Source organism: Dromaius novaehollandiae, chromosome 3 (assembly GCF_036370855.1).
Source record: "Dromaius novaehollandiae isolate bDroNov1 chromosome 3, bDroNov1.hap1, whole genome shotgun sequence".
NCBI classification, from domain to species: Eukaryota; Metazoa; Chordata; class Aves; order Casuariiformes; family Dromaiidae; genus Dromaius; species Dromaius novaehollandiae.
In genome coordinates, this window is record NC_088100.1 from 13,001,390 (window position 1) to 13,020,612 (window position 19,223).

A 19,223-nucleotide genomic window follows, 5' to 3' on the forward strand; every position below is an offset into this window, starting at 1 on the left:
ACTGCTTTTGGTGGCCTCCCTTCAACAGATAGGGCAGACTACCATGTAGAGTGTTTCATAAAGGTGAGCTCATTCCCTGGCCTCTGCCAAGTTCTTCTCAAAGGTCTAAAGGTGGCTTTGTTCTGAATGTTCAGTGCTTAAACCTTGAGAATGAAGCTATGGCACTTGTAACAAACTTCTCTGCAATTGTCTTAGAATATAATAGTTGGATTATATCCAACAAGTCATGAAGCCATTACTCAGAAGATTCTGTGAGATCTCATCTGCCTGTTTGGAAGGTGTCTGTGATGGATCTCACTTGAAGTACTCAAATCCTTATTGTTGGTTGGAGGCAGTCTTATTTTCCCTCTTACCTAACTTTTCTAAGTATCTATCTGCTTTAAGTTAAATATCTTGGTTCCTTTTATAGCTAGTGAAGTTCTGTAGTCACCCTGAGATTTTAATAGGTTAATTTTCTATTTTAGAATGAGATTAATTTCTTTCTCTTTACTGGCTGCTGAGGGAATATAGGTGGTGATCTTGGATTTGGACATTTAACTTGCTGTAAAGCTAGCGTTAGGAGGAATAACAGAATAATTACTGTGCTGCATCTGCAGTGCTAGTTGTGCTGCCTTTTGAGCACTGCACTAAGTTGTGACTGATCTGCTCTTCTCCAGTGCAGTCTTTCCCCTTTATCATTCTCCTCAGGAAAAATTGAGGACAGTAGTGTTGGCTCTGCTTTTTATACTTCTCAGTCTAGGGTTTTAAGGAGATGTAGATAGCTTCGCCTGACCATTATTTTCTGTTAGGGTCATATTCTGTGCAGTGGAGATGCAGAAATACTAGTGGGTAAAATTTACTTACGGAATCAGATGCTTGCCTTTTGGTGCCTATATGTACATGTCTGTGGGCACAGTAGGTTGTTTAGCTCCCATTAGTTTTAGGTTGACATAATCAGTAATGATTATAATGGATGTGCTGATTTCCTGTCTGTTGGTTCTTCTTTTGTAGATCTCCATTGACTGTAATAGATACTTAGACAGTTGTCTTGTCTCTGGACATCTAATATGGATCTTTTGATCTCAAACTGAAACTTGTTTCTAGGGCGTGAGTTTGAGTTTGAATCCCACTCTAATGACTTAAAGAACTATAGTTCCTTCTTGAAAGAGCTATTGGGGAATTATATACTAGAATGAGGGATGGGGAGACGAAGGGGTGAGAAAGGAGTATTCAACACTGTTTAATTCCTGGAGTCGAACAGAGTCCACAAATTCTTCCCTATCCTTACTGTGCAGTATGAATACTAAGGAGGAAGTAGAATCTGGTCATTTTCTGTTCAAGCTGTGGAAAAAGAGTGTAAAAAAACTTCCAGATGATTGGAGCAGAGGCTTCTAGAAACTTGTCTTGATTGAGAAATAGCAAACGTACTTCTGGGTTTCTTATTTTGTTACTTCTGTGATTCTCTTGAGTATGTTGGGTTTCTAATGTTAACTCCTCCAGAGTTTAATTGATTTTGGGGTAAGTGTTGTTAATGGTGTAGTGCTTAATAGTGGAGATCGTAATGTGGAACTGCTGATAAAAATCTGCTGTCACTTATTTGCATGTTTTAAAATTCACTGACCTAATATTTATTTGCATAATTTAACTGATTTAAGGCTCCTTTCTTTACGATGCAAGCTCTACTTTGACCATTTATTACGTATTCGAGCTTACAGTGGAAAAATACTTTTTGATCACAAGAATGAGACACTTTCAATAACAGTAAGTTGCTTTATATTTCTTTAATAATCATAGTATTTAATGAAAATAGATATTTCTTGATATCGATTGCTAGAATATGCATTGCAAAGGGTAATGAATCACTCCCCTCCCCAAAATGTGATGTGCTAGATTGTAGTGCATCATCTGAAAACAAAGAAAAACAAAATCAAACCATATCACCATCTTATGGTCAGGCTGCTAGAAAACATGGAATAAATTTGGGTTGTTGTCTTATGCAGAGGACAAAAGTTCACTAACCAGTTAGCCTAGTCAGTCTTTGACAATTATTTCAGTTCTTATTTCGGTGATAGTAGGCTTTCCTTTATTTGTGTGATTATGTAATGGGTATCGCTATTATTTTGTTAGCTATTTCCTTTTGAAGGCTGATAACTTAAGTATTGTGTATTTTCTGTGCATTTTGTAGGTTTGTATCTTATGTGCCTCCCAAAAAATTTTAGCAGGTACTTTTAGAAACACTGCAACATTTTTTTTTCTGCTCAGTTGCAGTTCTGATGCTTTATATTTTTCACCTTTGTTATGATATATTCCCAATAGGCTTTGTTTTTTGTTTTAAACTTTCCTCCTCTTTAACTAGCCAAATATTATAGTCTTCTGTCAATTCACAGTAAAACATGACTAGTCTACTAAAAGCTTAGGGCTTCAAGTTGTTAACTTTGAGATAAGCTAAATCTCATTAAGTAATACTTTGAGATTTCTTCAGATATTCAGATAAATGAATTCTATTTATGTTAACACCAGTGATGTAGTACTTTACCAAAAAGAAAGGGCCTAAAGAAATCCAAGCATAAATCTGAACCCTGCAAGATTCTTGGCCTATATTTCCTTGATAAGTTTCACATTTGGTGTTTGTGGGTTTTTATCTTAATATTCTACATCTCCTTGAATCATACTCTGGAATTTCAAGAATTCCAGAGATAGCTAGGCTGTTAATGCTAACATTTCTCTTCATTCATGGGGTATTTGCTTTTGTGTTTTGGGAATTTAGGGGAAAAATATGTAGCGACAACATAAACATTGTTTGATATGATGCTAAATAAACAGGCAAAGTATATATAACTTTAAAAAAAGAAAATGCCAGGTAATGACCAGACTTATGGGTTGAGCTGGAGTTATCAGTTTAACATAGCTAGTAGTAGTAGTCTTTGCTGTGCAAGAGTTAGTATCACACAAGAGATCTAAATTTTTTCAAGGAAGGTAAATTGAAAAAAGAAGGGAAAGTTTACAAAATAATTTAGTTTTCTTGCTTAGTTTAGATATAATGTAATTGACAGGTCAAAATGCTTAAATTTAATCTTAGGGAGTGCCACAAGGTGTCGTTATAATCCTTGGAACAAAGGACTGTTTACAGCACCTCATTTATTTTTCCAAAGAAACTGTTCCTTTGAAAATACCAGTGTGATTCAGTTACCTGCTATTCTCTAAGTGGTAGCAATTGGGATTTTACAGTAATATAACAATACTGGTTGACAGTTATTAAACAGTGTTTATAACTGTTAAAAATACTGGCTGAATCATTTGTTTAATCTGTTCTATTTGTTTTTTAGTGAGGAAGAAAGTTGCAATGCTTCTGGAAATGTTTTAAAACGGTTAGGAGACATTCTGTTTCAGTTTCATTTCAGATTCATTGCACTGAAATACATAAGTTTGTTCTCAAGTGATCTGTATCTGTAGCTGCATAATGTGTTTTTAGTTAAAATTATGACTCTGTTAATATGTCTTAAGTGGTTTTAAAAATTGCTCTATTTTACTTCAAGGTCCAGCCTGGAGAGGGAGACAAAGCTTCCCTTAATGACGTGAGATCTTTATCGGGAGGTGAACGTTCCTTCTCAACAGTTTGTTTCATTCTTTCTCTGTGGTCCATTACTGAATCTCCTTTCAGATGCTTAGATGAATTTGATGTCTACATGGTATAGTTTAAACTTACACTACACTTCCCATTCTGATTTGTATAAATTAGTGAAGTAGTTATTATTAGAATTTAAAACATTATGATAACTGTAAATAATTAATACTTATTAGGGAGCTTGTTCACTTAGTTTAGTGGATTTTTGAAGCTTGCTGTGTTTTCAAAGTTGGTACCAAGAGCTATGAGTATCTTTTAAGCTGCATGCTTTTAAACCTTAGTTAAGCACAAAATTCATGAAATACGGCTTTCTGTTACTTCATCAAGCAGTTGCTATTCTGTTTATTACATGTTGCCTATATGTATTACTGTGATAATCTTGGGCTTGGCCCATGTGTTGACTTCTACCACCTTTAGGATTGATATTTCTTTTTTTTAGTTTTATTTTTTTTCCTCCTCCCAGAGGTAGTGTAGCAGTTGAGTTCAGTGTTGCTACTCAGAAACTTGAAGGTAGACTAAGCCTTATACTTTCACTTGGTACCTTCTTTCAAAGAGAGTGAAATGCAGAATAATGACAATACCAGTGTCAGCTAAAACTGACAAACCTTATCTTTGTACACAGCTTCCCTGGATAGGCAACTAACCACTCCAATCATCTTTTTTGCTTTCCTACTTACTACTAACCAGGGTGGTATAGTTTGGGAGAAGAATTAACTCCAAGAGACAAAAATAATAGCTTAGATTCTAGATTTTTTTAAAAAAATATTGCCTTCAGTGTCTTTCCATTATCAATGATCTATTGACTGGGAATCACAGACCTAGAAAGAAAAAAGACAGTATGTATATAAGGAATTTCAAAGAGGAAAGAATGCACCTAACCTGGTCAAGCAGCCATTTTTCGCTGTTTGTTAAAAGATTGTTTTTCTGTCTATGACAATCATAGAATCTACAGAACAAACTTCCAAATCTTTAAGCCTTTTCTTATTTTTCAGTTATTTTTAAAAAAAGTTTATTCATCTGTTTAGAGAAAAGGTGGATACTCAGAGTTGTAGGTCCTGCAGAGATTTTAGCTTTCAAACTCTTTCAGGCTAGTAGATGATTATTTTGTGATGTTCCAAATGTATTGAGCTATGTGGGCAGAAGAGGAGGAATTATCAGCAGTTTATAAGTATAGATTAGAAAATGAAGGAACCACTGTTCATAAATTGAAAAATATTAGCATGTTCAGTCAAGTGTCCTAGTCCATAAATTATCAATACAGTTTGTCTTTCCAGTCATGTGCCAGGAAGTACACCCATGCTATTTCTAAGTTCTGTAGCTACTTTGGCTGTAATCCTGGAGGCGCGCCACAAGAGGACTCTCTCCGCATATTTCCAAGAGATGCACGGTTTCATGCATAGCAGTGTATGGAAGCAGAGCTTTGTTTAACCTCTGCTAATAATAGTATCCCATTCTACATGTTTTAATACAATCTTACACATTTATCTTTCAAAAAAAAAAAAAATCACTACATAATGTATTAGGTGTTATGCAACCCTTCAATGCTTTCATGTAAAATTGAGGCAGGATTTTATAGGAAACATCATTTTACTAAAATATAGTTCATTTCAGCATACTAAGTAAAAGATACTACATGGGAATATTCAAGTTGGCTGAAAGAAAAGACTGGAGTAAGTGTGTGTGATTGTTCAGATAGCAGCTTTCCATAGTGCATATATACTGAAAGGAATTTATTCCTAAACTTTTAGTCTGAATATTTCCTAGACTGTAGTTTGTAGCTTTTAGAATTTAACCCTAATATTCCCCTGGCATAGTTCTTACAAGACTTCTCTTTAGCAAAGTTTTATTGTATATGAATTAATTTTGGCAGGTTTTTCTGTTAAGATATTTTTTAATTAATTTTTTCTCAGGTAATTGTCTGACCATACAACAGTAAGTAGTGAAGTACACTGTCAGTATCACTACCTGATAAATCTTCTGTCTTTAGGACATGGTTAACAGAAGAATTGCAATGGATATGATGCTCAAGGTGGCTGACTCTCAGCGTCATCGACAGTTCATTTTGCTCACCCCACAAAGTATGAGGTAATGATGTATTATATTTCCTAGTACAAGAAGTACAAGGAAGCGGTATTGCAAGGAACATAACCTGAAAAAAGTAAATGTGAGAGGAAAGAAATTTTGCTATTTGTAGTGGTAGAATAGCAAAAAATAAGCAGTTCTATCACTGTGATTCTGGAATTTAATAGCAGGCTTTTTCACTCTTCCTTAGGAAATATCTCTTAGTATGGTAATTCAGTGGGACATGAATCAGATTATCATCTTTAGTGCATCAGCTTTTCGAGATTTTTTTTTTTTTTAACTGCTTAAAGCTGGCTCCAGAAGCTTTTAGTCTGGTAGTTACTAGAGTCATCTTCCTCACCCTCCTCCCAAAATTAACAAAAGATACTGCATTTTTTCCCCCCCTTCTCTCCCCCTCCCTTTAATACTACTGAACTTTTAAATGGCTTATGTTGTTTGAGTAGAGTTTCTTTTTAACTCACCAATCTAGAAGCTGGTAGTTTACTTCTTGTTTCCTTGTTTTGATCCAAGTAGTCCACAGTTCTTAAACTTCCATATGATTCCCTGGTAAAACCATGCCTGGCTAAGGGGACAGTCACTGTCAAACTGTGTGCATCCAGCTGTGCTCTCTAGCCAAATCTGTGGACGATAATTCACATCACCCAAGACCTTTTTTTCCTCTCAGCTGACTACACAGGAAGTTTAAGCAGTCTTTAAAATGAAGTTCACTTTATATAACTGTCTTGCATTGCTAAAATCTAAAAAAGTAGAGGAGTATTCTGTTATGTAAGTGAAAATGCTTTTGGATAAATTTCTGAAACTCTGTTCAGTAGAGATGTAGGAATTTCCTGAATGGTAACTGTTTACAAGTTTAAATATTAAAGTGTAATTTCATTTTGTTACATCCTGTTACCATGTTCCCTGATCAGTAATAATATGCAAACAATGTAACAGAAACAAAAGCACAAAGGCAGTCTCAGTGAAAGTACTGTTAGGGCAATCAATGGAAAAGCTCTAACCTAAGACCCCAGTATGTTTAGTAACTATGTTAATATGTATGATATGAGTGGTTGTGTGTATAAAGTGTGTTCCAGTTCAGGGTCTGTAAGGCAGATATGAACCATATTTGATAAATATTTCATCTGCAGTTTCACTTGAAAGCATCCTTTCCATAATTTTTGTAGTCTAATTTTTAGAAGTCACGTGATTGAAATCAGTTAGTCTTTACCTCAAGCTTTGGCTTAAGTCTTGCTCTGGTATAGTTCAGTGAGTGAAGCCAGAACTTCACCCCATATTACTGTTTAAAACTGTTTAAGAGAAAAGATGCAGTTATGTAAAGGCAAATAGGTAATGGAAAGAAATACTGAAATTTGTGCAAAGGAAACGCTATTTAAATGATGTATACTTTACTTTTAGTTCTCTACCTACAAGTACCCTTATTCGAATCCTTCGACTGCAAGATCCTGAAAGAGGCCAAACAACATTGAATTTCCGAAATAGGAATGAAGAGGAGGAAAATCAATAAGTATATCTGTGTATGAATGTAACACAGTTTTGAGGATTGTTACAGTATAAATGTGTAATGATGTATACAAGGTTATTACTTCTTGTTGCTGGATAGGAGGACCTTTCGTTAGATAACTTCAGGAAAAGAAGAGGTTCTTATTTTTTAAAACTACTGTATGTGTTTGTACAGACCAAGGATTTTAAGCACAGTGTGTAAATTTAATACACAGTTTTGATGAAAAAATCCTAAGTGTTCAACTGATTGATATTTTTAACTACCAATTATTAGATCTTTTAATCAATTGTTCTGTTTTTTCCTGAAAATATATAATGTATTTTGTATAACTCTGAAGTAATATTTTAATAAAATCTGAGAACTGACACTTGTAGTAATCCTGTAGTATCTCTACACACTTAAAAATTGGTCTTAAGATAATTTTGTCTTCCTAACTCTTGCTTTTTGTTGAACATATGTTAATTAATACATGCAGTAAATGTTTTCATTTTTCCAGTGGAACCACAGCTGCTGAACATAAATTATTACTTACAGTGTATATTTTTGTAACTAAAAAAGTGAAGAATTCATTTGCAGTATGTTCTCTCGGTAGGGAGGAAATGTCTTCCTTTCTAAAGAGTTTATAGAAAGAGTGTGAGTGTCTTTGGATGTGAGCTTACGAAAACTAGCAAATTTTGATTTTATAAACTTAGATTCTTAACTTCAATTAAACCAAGCTCTTACACAATTTGAGTTTGCAGGCATAGGTTAGATCTGTAGATATTCATCACTTTATAACCAACTAAAGTGACAAAAGTCACTTATTGAAGTAGAGATGTTCAGTATATAGGAATGGAGTAGAATAGAATTTTGAGAAATGATACAGTAAGTTTTTTACAGCATTGAAGGCTTTCTGGTTTTTATCTGAGACTAAACTACAGTAAAGGCATTAAAATTAAGTGACCTCTGCTTTATTAAAAAAAAAGAAATGCAAACATTTATTGGGGATGGAGGGAGAAAGAAAAAGTACATCTTTCAAATTGCTCCATATTAACTTTCTTCTCTCCTGTTCTTCTCCCTCCAGGAACTTGAAATTGTTGGGAGCTCTTCAAAAACAATCAATTTAAAGTTCAGCCATTAGGCATACATTTTCTTGACATTACAGGGTAACAAGAACAATTAAGATTTTTCAGAGGACAATTCTGCAATTTCTACAGTTATTTACCAGATAGCAATTCCTCAATAAAATTTCTTTACAGTTTAAGTCCTAAATTGACTTGACAGCTATTTTTTGAAAGCTTTTTTGTTTTTGTTTTAGCCACTACATGATGATATGTATTAATGTTGTTTAGCTTTTACACAAGCATGTATTAAGTTTATAGGTGTTCCTAAGATATGGAAGCTAGTGAAGAATTGAAAGAAATACACTAGCACTGCCATTAGATTTCCTACTGTACTCTATCTTTAGGAGTTGCATCTAGTGACCTTTTAAAGACATCAGATGTTTACTTCCGAAAGGCTAGAGTAACAGCCTGACAAACTCATAGCAACCTTCCTGTGTCTAAGAGGAGGTTACTGAGAAAACAGGCTTTTTACTGAAATGCATGGCAGGAGAACAAGAGACAGTGGTCGTAAACTGAAGTGGGACTCAGTTTTTTGGTGAAACTAGAATATATTTCAGAACCTTTTACAATATGAATTTATAGAATGACCTAGTATTCGTTCCTCCTAATTTTGTTCAGTATCCGAGAAAATAAAGCAAGAGTGCAGGGGCAGGGGAGAGAAGTTTTTATCTTCACTGGTGCTTTTATAGTTGTGTGGAGAAAAGAGTTTAAGCAAAAATATCGCTTTCCTATTGGAATAACACTTCAACTTTCTCCCAGGCTTTCTACAGACTGCTGTAATAAATCTTTCTTGAAATATTGGAGCAGTTAGCAGTGCTTCTTCTGATCTTTAGTTTAAATCGTATGATGTATTTATTCTAATCTATCACTGTACTTAATGAAAATGTGTGCCTGTGATTATTATAAGCAACTGTTTTCATGGTAGAGGATTATTTCTGAATAAACAATTATTGAAGCAGTTGCTTGGATACATTTATTTTTGCAGTGATTCTACTAAGGTCTCAAAGCTGTCTTGTTCTTGGTACTTTAGATAAGGAGTTTGTTTATGCGAGCTACCTAGACAGAAACAGTTGTGATCATGATGTTACATTTGTGACCATTTGAGCTGTTGGCCATTTTGGATGGCAGTGGATTGCCTAATGCTGCATTAAAGTAAATGGAGCCTATCCAGATACATAAATTTGAGGCGCAGGGAAATGTAGAATGATGTACTGCTTCTCTAATAAGCATATATAAGTGGAAGGGGCATAAAATCCCAGGAATATCCAACATCTTGCCTACAACTAGTAATTTAAGCCTGAATTGAAACTATGGACATAGTTGCACCTATGCATCTAAAGCATAGATACTCAGAAGTATATTGCTTTTTCAGAATATGTCTTTATCTTTAATTTACAGCTGAACTTGATAAATTAAGAAAGAAATATATGTCCTAAGAATGTTACCTGTCTAGTGTAAGTAAAAATCTGGTAAAAAGAGGGATTGAAATCTTTTTTTTTTTTTTTTTTTTCTTTCCCCTCCCCCCTCTATTACTATGCTGAAGACATGAAATAAGAATTAGGGGAAAAATATAAATGTTATAAATTTGTATTTTTAAAATTCTTCTTTCACCCCCAGTTGGAAGTGTCTGGCAAAATGTGTAAAACTGAGCTTCACTTTTAGATTTGAGAATACAGAGAATGACTTGTGTCATATTTTATTGTCTTATTTTTAGCTAGTAGAAATATCTAATTTCTTCATCAGGCAAAGAAGAAATATCAAACATGCAACTGTAAGATATTCTCGGACATTTTTTTTTCTTTTTTATAATCCTGCTAGCAACTGACTTTGTTTAAAGCAACTGGGAAATCTGCTATAGGAAAGATTTGTATCCACGCTTTCTGCAGTCTGCTAGCTCTCAATATTTTCCCAAGGCTGCACAAAACTTATACTTGCCACGCAATAGAGTGGAACTTGATGGATGCGCTGCATAGAGTTGAGGAGGAGGACGATGGTTCTCTCGACTGTCCTTTCTCAGTGAATTATACTTTATGGTTAGTTTATCAATAACTTTTTTTTACAACCTGCCTGTTCATATTAAACATGTGGTAGTTTAATATCACATGGTGAGAGGAAAGACCCTCATTTAAGGAGGGAAAAACATTAAAAGACCAGGCTTAGGCCAAGCAAATATATTGTATTTGACTTACAGCTAGCTTAAAAAGTTATGTAAGCACAGGTAGTAGGTATACTGTCAAACCTTAGCATCAAAATCTTAGAGGATAAACAGCTGCTCTGTTGGCAAATACAAGAACTACAACTTTTGGTTTTGTATAATATGACTCTTCTAATGAGTGAATGCAAAGAAATTTCTTCATGCTTTCATAAAAAAAAAATACATATTTCCTAGTAGTACAGTGACAGATAACTGCAAGAGATTGAAATCTTCCCCCCCCCCCCCCCCCCCCGCTATTACTGAAGACATGAAATAAGAATTAGGGGAAAAGGTCAAATATTATAAATTTATTTTGGGACATATATATATTGCAACCTCTGTGGAAGCTTTTGAAAATTCAGGCAAAGATCAATACACTTTCAATAAAACCTTTAAACTTCCAATAAAACAAGATTTTGAACATTATATATATATTTATATATACTTTTAATTAAAGGGTGCATTTTAGCAGGATTTGCTTGTTTATACTGCATTCCTCTGACATAGCTCTTTCCAGATCGAAGGGATGCAAATGAGGTAAGAATTAAGGCAAACCTAAAAGGCATGCAAATGAAGTACATTTATATCCACTGACAATACAAGCACATGTGTGGTCAGACTTAAGAACTGAGGACATCTTCCCCTCTGTCTGTCCAGTACTACTTTACAGCAGAATGGTGACATGATTTATAATAAACAGTTAACATTACTATGGGAATTCAGTGTCACTAACATTACTCAGTCTAGGAGACACAGAGCTAGCATCAGTAAAACATGAACAATAAATAATATAATTCACTGCAGCACAGGCTTCAGAGGAATAGGGTTATGAAATGACATTGCACACATCACGTTGTGGCAGTTTATTTTTGTAATATATACTTTTAAAATTCTTTAGCAAATGACATTCTCATGCACACAAGTGTTTCAAACACAAGAAGCAAGTCCATTTATAGGTAGTCCAAGCAAATTTGTGTGTGTGTGTGGAAATAGCTGCAAACTGAATGGAACATTTAAACTTCTGTGCAGTCTGTGATGCATTGTACACAAGCTCATTTTTGAATGTCACACTGCAGGAGTAATACAATGGAAGGATCACTCTTTGCAGCTTCTTTGAATTCATCCAGTGTGATCTGGTCGTCTTTGTTCTTATCCATCTTACTGAAAATCTTGTCTACTCGTTGCTCAGGCGTCAGACCATCCTCGTTCATTTTCATCATTATCACAGTGCCCACCATTTTGTAGATGGCCTTTGGAAAGAAACCAAAAAGAAAATTCAAAAAATTAAGTCATAGATTTAATCTGTGCATTGATGTGATCAAATTCTGGAATCAAATTTCAACAATCAAGTGATTGCCAGTTTCCCTGCGGATTTTTTCCTTTGGAATCTGATACCTGTTTACTTAAAATACGGAAGAACAAGGGTTTCAATTCTTCCTTCAAATACAGGCTTTTAAAATCAATTGCACTTTGCCTACTGCAATGAATTTCTGTGTTCTTCTGTTTCATACTGCAAATCTATTGTAACATGTTCTCTGGATCAACTGTTTATTTGGATTTAAGTTACCCCATTGAAATATTTTACATCAATTCTGAATAATCAACTTTAAAAGGCATCTCATTTCAGCAGCTTTCTGTGGGTACGTATGCACAAAATCTGGTATTAACCACTGTGGCTAGTATCCAACAGATGACTGAGGTAAACTTTACCCTTTAACTATACTATGGTTATCTTATTTCTTAGTGCCCATCTGTAAGAGCTAACTTAAAAGGCAGGAGGTTGTTTGTCCATGTAAATTTCTGCAGTCATTTGAAGTTAATCTCCAACAAGGTTTTCAGCCACTTGAGCTACAAAACAGTAATTTCATGGCTGGCAAAGTGATTTTCAAATGGGCTTTGTAAAGCCGTTGCTGTACAGTTCTTACAGTTAATCTGTTCATCAGAAAACATTTACCTCTTGGTATTTGAAAGCTTACATGGCCACGTGATCTTTGCAATTCTCAGATTACATATCTACTGCAATGTTAGTTTGCTTGTATTGCTTAGACATGAGTCAGTGAGATGAGTCTCTAGGTCATACCTTTTTAATGATACAATGCACTTCAAAGATACAGTGCTTCAAATCTTTAAGTGTACGTGAACAAGCAATCTATTTTTTCTAAAGAAAATGCTAATACATGTTGGTTTTGAGTGTCGTATTGACCTCACCTCTATAATTTCCAGCATTTCCACTCTTGTAATTTTACCGTCGCCATCCAAGTCGTACATGTTGAAGGCCCAGTTTAGTTTTTGCTCAAAACTGCCTCTTGAGGTGATGGACAGTGCGCAAATGAACTCTCTGAAGTCGATGGTTCCATCTCCGTTCTTGTCGAAGGTTCGGAAGGCGTGCTGGGCAAACTTCGAAGCATCGCCATACGGAAAGAACTGCAAAACAAAATAATAAATAGAACCGTGGGCAGTGTAAGGAAGCAAGCTATGTATCTGCCTGCAAAATACTGAAGTGAGGCATTTATGAAGAGCTGCTGGTGGTCTTTGTGTAAACTGAAAATACGCAATTTAATCTTTGGCAACAATTAAAGTGTAGTAACTGTATTAAACCTATTATTTCTATAAAAACTCTTTTAACAGCAAGCAATATTATGCTTATATTAAAGTATGTTATCTCCAAAAGTAACTGAACTAGATGAACCTTAAAATGAAGTTGAGTACAAATGAGAGATTGTACCTACTAACAGTGGTATATAACAACAGTGGTATAAAACATGGTTGCATTTCATGTTTTCACAGCAATTTTCCAAGGAAATTTGTTTTGTTGAAAAAGTTCTGTGTTTCAGTATTGAAAATTCAATTCAGTGATATAAATTCAACCCCATCATTAGATTATGACATCTTAAAAGATGAGCAAAGCTCCCCCTAGCTCAGGCATCACCCTGGGCATTCTTTGGCACACCGTTTCGTGGCCCATGCTCCTTGGAGCAAGCAATTCCTGACATACAGCAAATTGGGATGACCAAATTCTGCTCAGTGCTATATACAACGTTACGGAGACAGTGCTCTGGGAGCCACAGCCAAACTTCGGATCGTTCTTGTCTGCTCTACCCTGCATTTTGAACTACTTCGAGGTGGGTGCCTGAAATAAGAAATTCATTCTGAGCAGCGGTTAAATTTACAACTGTTTTTATGTGCTGCCTTCTATTCTCCAACTATGAAACACAGCAACCAAGGTAAATTTTAACAGTATTTTTTCTGCTTGGGAGTAACCAGCCCTTGGCTTAACTGCAGCCAAGCAGCTGTGTGGGTTGGGCTTTGTGTTACATAACTATTTATTAAAAAAAAAAAATCCACACATACCATGAAAAATCAGGAACATATGTTCTCTGCTGCCAATGTACATAATACAAGTACGTAAGATGAAAACTGAGATTCAGCTAAACAATACAGGGCTGTGCTGTTCGTGTTTAATGCTCATTATCAGAGAATACTGCAACGGATTGTAGCATAATAAAATATTTTCAATGATGATAACGTGTAGGTGCTGTTTTTCTTTTTTCCTCTCTAGAAATTTGTAATCTAAAGTATCTTTGAGATAGCAGTTGCTCTTTCTGTGGCCCAGATTCAAGAAAATATACTTCTTTAAAAAGGGAGTTTTAAGTTAATGCTGAAGTTTCATTACAGTAAAGGACATTTAAATGCAATTCATAATTACGTTTCCATATTTCCAGAACAATTTAATGGAGATATGGATGCTCCCAAAGTATAATGTGCACTACTGCCAATCTGAGAGACATCTGTCTTTTTTTACCCCCCCAAGTCTTGTTAAGTATTGCATTTAGTAACACATAAGTTTGAAGCAAAGACTTAAGAAGCAGCCTAAGAAATGCATCTACATTTTACACTTCCCTGTTTTCCAGTCCAGAGCTTTAACTACAAGCTCGCTCTTGCTGTAGTCAACTATGAAAGCAGTTGAACAACGTATTGAAAGATTTCATAAGGGATATTACAGCGCATGCAGAAATGAGCTGCGCTAATAGTCCGATTAAATATAGATGTAAAACATGGCAAGCCAGGGAGGGCATTTTGATCTGCCATCTCTGCTTTTCCGCTGAGGAGGCCAAATGACCATTTGGATACTGTGCTGCCTAAAAAAGTGCACAACAACTTGCAACAAATTCATGGCCAATAAAGTCATTGCCACAAAGGTCATATCAGGAGCAACTGTTGCATTGACGAAGGGTTCCCAACCTGAAAGTTTCCTTTAAACTTCTTCCTTGCTCTAATAGTGACTTCTCAGACACAATTCTGGGTAACCTTTATGTTGCTGTACAGGTATAATTGCTACACCATCTTTTCCCTGGCTCAGTAGAATTATAGCTGCTATAAAATCTTCCTCTTCCCCCTCTAAAGAAAGCAACTAAAATTAAATTTTGTCCACCTCCATCAATCACCAGCCCTGGTGTGTACTGACCCTCCAGAGGAGTACCAATCCCTGTATTATCACAGGTCTGCAGAATCCAAAACCAGAAGGGGGTCAGATATGCTCCTCTTACTTCCCAAGTATCTTTTCAGGAAAAGATGGATCATGGTCAAGAGACAGATATACCCCTTTCAGGGGTATTTTGTTCAGGTTAATACCACTATTAAAATTGCTGTGTGTTTTCCCATTTGAATTTTTATGGGTCAGCATCCAACCTCAAGTTCTACACTCTTTCTGCAATAGCTGAAGAGTCCTTTAGTATTGCCTCCTTCAGAAAATGTACTTTATATGCCTGCATTCAAGTCAACTTACATTTCTTTTTTGATAATCTGAACTGATGGCGCTGTAAGTACCTCCAGGTACTGATGTGGCTCTTTTCTGTACTTTCTACTTTTTGACCTTTTAAAGTTTCTGGACTCTGGAATACTAAGTATGATTGGGCTCAAGAACATGTACAAAGACACATGGATTCTCTGATACAATTCATGACTGAATTAACTGCAGCTACCAGATCTTGCTGAGTTGCTTTTCTAGTGAAAAATCTTAATCTTTTGTAAAATCAAACTGCCCCATAAAAGGGAAGGCTCTTTGGGCTTAGAATTCTACATTTGGCTGTATTAGAACAAAAGGATTTGAATGATATCCAAACTTTGAACATCATTTGAGGGTTATCAAAAGCCTGCTCACTGCTTTCTCTCATTTATCATCTACCTTACCCCTCCAACTGTTGTATCAACTGCAGATGTTAGTACAGATGTTATTTAGTGTGTGTGTGCATGTGTAGATATATATAAAAACATATATATATACACACACACACACACACTTCTCCAGATCACTGATGGAAAGTTAAGAAGCATCTCTTGTACTTTGTAACTCTTCAGGGATTCTACTAGCTCCTCTTTGTTATTTCTTGAGAACTTAATGGTGGCTCAAAGCCAAAAAGACAATTAGGACGGTCACCTGCATTTTAAATCTGAACTGATCACTGCCCTGTGGTGTATATGTTATGAAACAACATATTTCAAAATTGTATTGTCTTCCAAATGGTTCAGTTAAGAGCCCTCATTATTGCTGAGGATGCTGCCCAATGTTGCAGATCACTGTCACTTCGCAGCCTCTACAACAGAAAGCCAAGCAGCTAGAGGGAAATGGGCTCTTCCTTTTTGCTGTCCAGAGAACCAAAACTCATTCAGATGTTATTCCCCTATGGTCCAGACTGTGAAGTGGTGGAAACGTAGTAGGGGAGCCAAAGAATGAAAATGCAAGGAAGAAGTTCACCTACAAAAATGTCTTGGAAGTGGCAGTCATTCAGAAATATTCAAGAGCCCAAGAACCAAGGGAGGGTTTAGGAGGAGTCAGAATCTGGAGGTACCAAAGACCATTTCCAAATTATTCTTGGGTAAGCATGAACATATCATTACCTCTCTCATTACGATAACATAAGCAAGCTGTGTCTCTCTCCTGCACCAATCTTATAGCAGTAACCTCATATAAGAGAGGGAAGAAAAACATTCTCCTAATTTTTTCATCACACAAACTAATGATTTTTTTTCCCCTTTTGAGCTGAGAAAGGTAGTATCACTGTTCAGAGCTGAGCTTTGGCATTAGCAGCCTAGTCAGGTGAATGAATAGAATTGGTGTCTTTTTTTATTTTTTCCATTTGCCTCCCTCTAGGGAGCAAATACAGTAAAAGGTCCTTCAGAGACTGAAGGTGCTCTTCTCTAGACGATGCTCTCCTCTGCTCTGTGCCTCCTGATTCCTATTATTTTTATCTCAGAACAACTAAAAAAAACATTGTCAAAACTTCTTTAAAAATCTACTTGAAGGCTTCCATTGTCTGGTTTTGAAATGATTCATAAATAAGAAATGGAGTAAAAATAAAACCAATTACAGAGCAGAAGAGGTCAGCTCTGGTAAAACATTATTTTACCATTAAAATACAGAAGGCCTTAGGAAGGTGTTTTCCATAAAGGCACAGGCTGTTTCCTGATTCAAAACTAGTCTGAGCCAAGTGAACACGGAAGATGGTTATCACCGGAAGACGAACACCCGTTTCGGTGGATGGAACATGATGGTGGTTTAATCCACCTCATCTGGTGCTCTGGCATGGGCTGAGTGGGTGCTTTAAAAACAAGCAGAGAAACACTACTGGGATTTTAAGAGGCCTGAAGAAGCTGGGCAATTCAGCATGTTCTTCAGCCTCCTCTGGAAATCCTAGCCCAGGTGATTAACTTACATATCAAAGCAACCAATTCCCTTCTGCTGCACTGGTACTACTGAAAAATGCACACTTGCTGTACACATCAGCACTGTATCCTGCCTTTCCTCTCATCAAAACAATCAAGGCAAACTATACGTGTCGGGCTTTTTTGCAGCAGTTGGTTCCAAGGGTGACCAAACACTGGTCATTTCATTGTTTCTGCCTGTCTACTCTCATCTCTTTCCTAGGCCGTGCTTTTTCTGAACAGCTAGATCAAGAAATCACTTACCAGCCAAATTGCTGGTGTGAAGAAGGTGTTATCTCTACAAGTAACTAGCAACTAGAGGAAAAAAAAAAGAAAAAGGAAAAAGAAAAAGAAAAAACGAAAAGACTTCTTATTTTGTGACCAAATGCTGGAAAAGAAAATGTCTTGAAGGGTCTTACCACCCAGAATGTTTCTTGCAGGTCTTTCTGGCTATCTTGGTTTTTTTTCAAAAGGCAGTGGAATAAGGCTATTCAGTGAATAACTCTAACAAGCTGTACCTAACAAGTCTTAGGGAAAAATGACCAAACATCTGGAGCACTTGGCTGCAGAGCCATGAGGCTTCTGTTACTGTCAAAGAGATGCTGGTCACAGACAATTTTATATAACTAGTCAGATCATCTTTGGGAGGCGGTTATTAAAAAGCCCACATAAACCTGATGACTAAAGTATTAACATAAAGCAATACCAAAAATAACACTCCTCCCCAAATTCCCTGGGAACAGCAGTATAAAAAAGCAGCTCTCCCTGACACTCAGTGGAGTGGAGTGGAGAGGCCCTACGGACAGGCCTGAAAGATGTTTTCTTTTCCAGGCATTGTTTCATCATGTCTGAAATGCATTTCTATTAAAAGGGAATCTCTATTATAAAATGGAGAAAACTGGAATTATGATAGTATACAGAAAGCTGAACATGCTGCCTAAATATACCCAGGTGGCCCTTTGGTCACACTGATCTGAGGTAACAGCTTCCAGCATGGGGGTGCAGAGTTACTGCATAGAAAGGGAGAAGGCAGAATTGGAGGTTATATATGGATATTGTCCCAGGCTTGGAGAAGACAGAGGAAGCAGCTTCAGATTGCCCCATGAACTGAAACGATGTGTTCAGTTCTCATCACTGCACACACTCTTCCAAGGGCTGAAATCCCTTGGTATTTGGCCCGCAGTGCAAGGTGAGGGCAGGTGCTGGTGAGCGCAGGCAGCAGTGCGAGGAGCAGCACCATGCGTGGTGGAGTGAGGACTGGACCTGGGAACCGCTGTCAGAGTGGCAGGAGCAACAAGTGCTCTGAAGTGTGGTCGGTGGGGCCAGCAAGCAGAAATAAGTCCTGCCACCACGTGAGATGAGCTTAAATAAGACCTTGCTAGCTGGTAAGACTTGAACACCTCAAACAGAGAGTAAAAGTAAGTGTGGGGGATAGCAACGGAGAAAAATCTTTTACAGTTACACTTTAGGCAGTATTGATCTACTTTATTAGGGATTTATTTTCTCCCTTTAGTAAGTTTGCTAGCCACTCAGTTCATTTTTGTAAGTAGAGAAAATTAGTGCTTTGAGACCCAGAAAGTTTGGCTTCTGGAAGAAGCTCAGACCAAGATTTTTTTTTGTAACAACTGTCTTAAATTTGAACCCTGCCATGGCAGCGGTGGTCAAGCCCCATATTAGAGCTCACCAGAAATGAGAAGCCCTTTGAAGTGTAATTGGTCAGCAGCTACAACAGCTGCTATCCGCAGCCTCTATTGCAGAGGGACAGAATTTCAGAGTTCAGGTTTTACCACTAGCTTTGTATGTCAGTGTTACCATGTAAAGCTCAATCAGATAAACAGTCTCCCACTCTGCAGAACCACAGCTTTAACTCTGTTTGAAACTACAGTACGTGAATGCTATGGATATTTCCATCATGAGATAAAGCTGTGGTGGTATTTTGGTCCCTGAGGGGGATGTTTGTAATATTGGAGCTTGTTGCTGCTCTTCAAGAGGACAAAGCTCTGGGTTCCTGCCAACCCTTTCAGGTGGAAACACAGA

At 36.6% G+C, this 19,223-nt stretch overlaps 2 protein-coding genes across 6 annotated transcripts in view; one reads left to right on the forward strand and one right to left on the reverse strand.

The window, feature by feature from the left end:
• Positions 1-9,248, forward strand: part of SMC6 (structural maintenance of chromosomes 6) — a 39,019-nt gene extending 29,771 nt beyond the window's left edge. For 3 of the 5 annotated variants that reach the window (XM_064508439.1, XM_026097142.2, XM_064508440.1), the window contains 4 exons: positions 1,635-1,740; positions 3,516-3,668; positions 5,592-5,689; positions 7,082-9,248. In XM_064508439.1, coding sequence (XP_064364509.1) covers positions 1,635-1,740; positions 3,516-3,668; positions 5,592-5,689; positions 7,082-7,190 — 466 coding nt within the window. In that variant the 3' untranslated portion in view covers positions 7,191-9,248. The remainder of the gene's footprint in view (positions 1-1,634; positions 1,741-3,515; positions 3,669-5,591; positions 5,690-7,081) is intronic. The other 2 variants (XM_026097143.2, XR_010388177.1) reach the window with 2 other exon arrangements.
• A 1,529-nt stretch (positions 9,249-10,777) lies between these two features.
• The window catches only part of VSNL1 (visinin like 1), a 93,183-nt gene continuing 84,737 nt past the window's right edge, over positions 10,778-19,223 (reverse strand). The window contains exons 3-4 of the mRNA XM_026097146.2: positions 12,693-12,908; positions 10,778-11,734 (exon numbers count right to left, since the gene is read on the reverse strand). Of these exons, the coding sequence (XP_025952931.1) occupies positions 11,537-11,734; positions 12,693-12,908 (414 nt within the window). The 3' untranslated portion in view covers positions 10,778-11,536. The remainder of the gene's footprint in view (positions 11,735-12,692; positions 12,909-19,223) is intronic.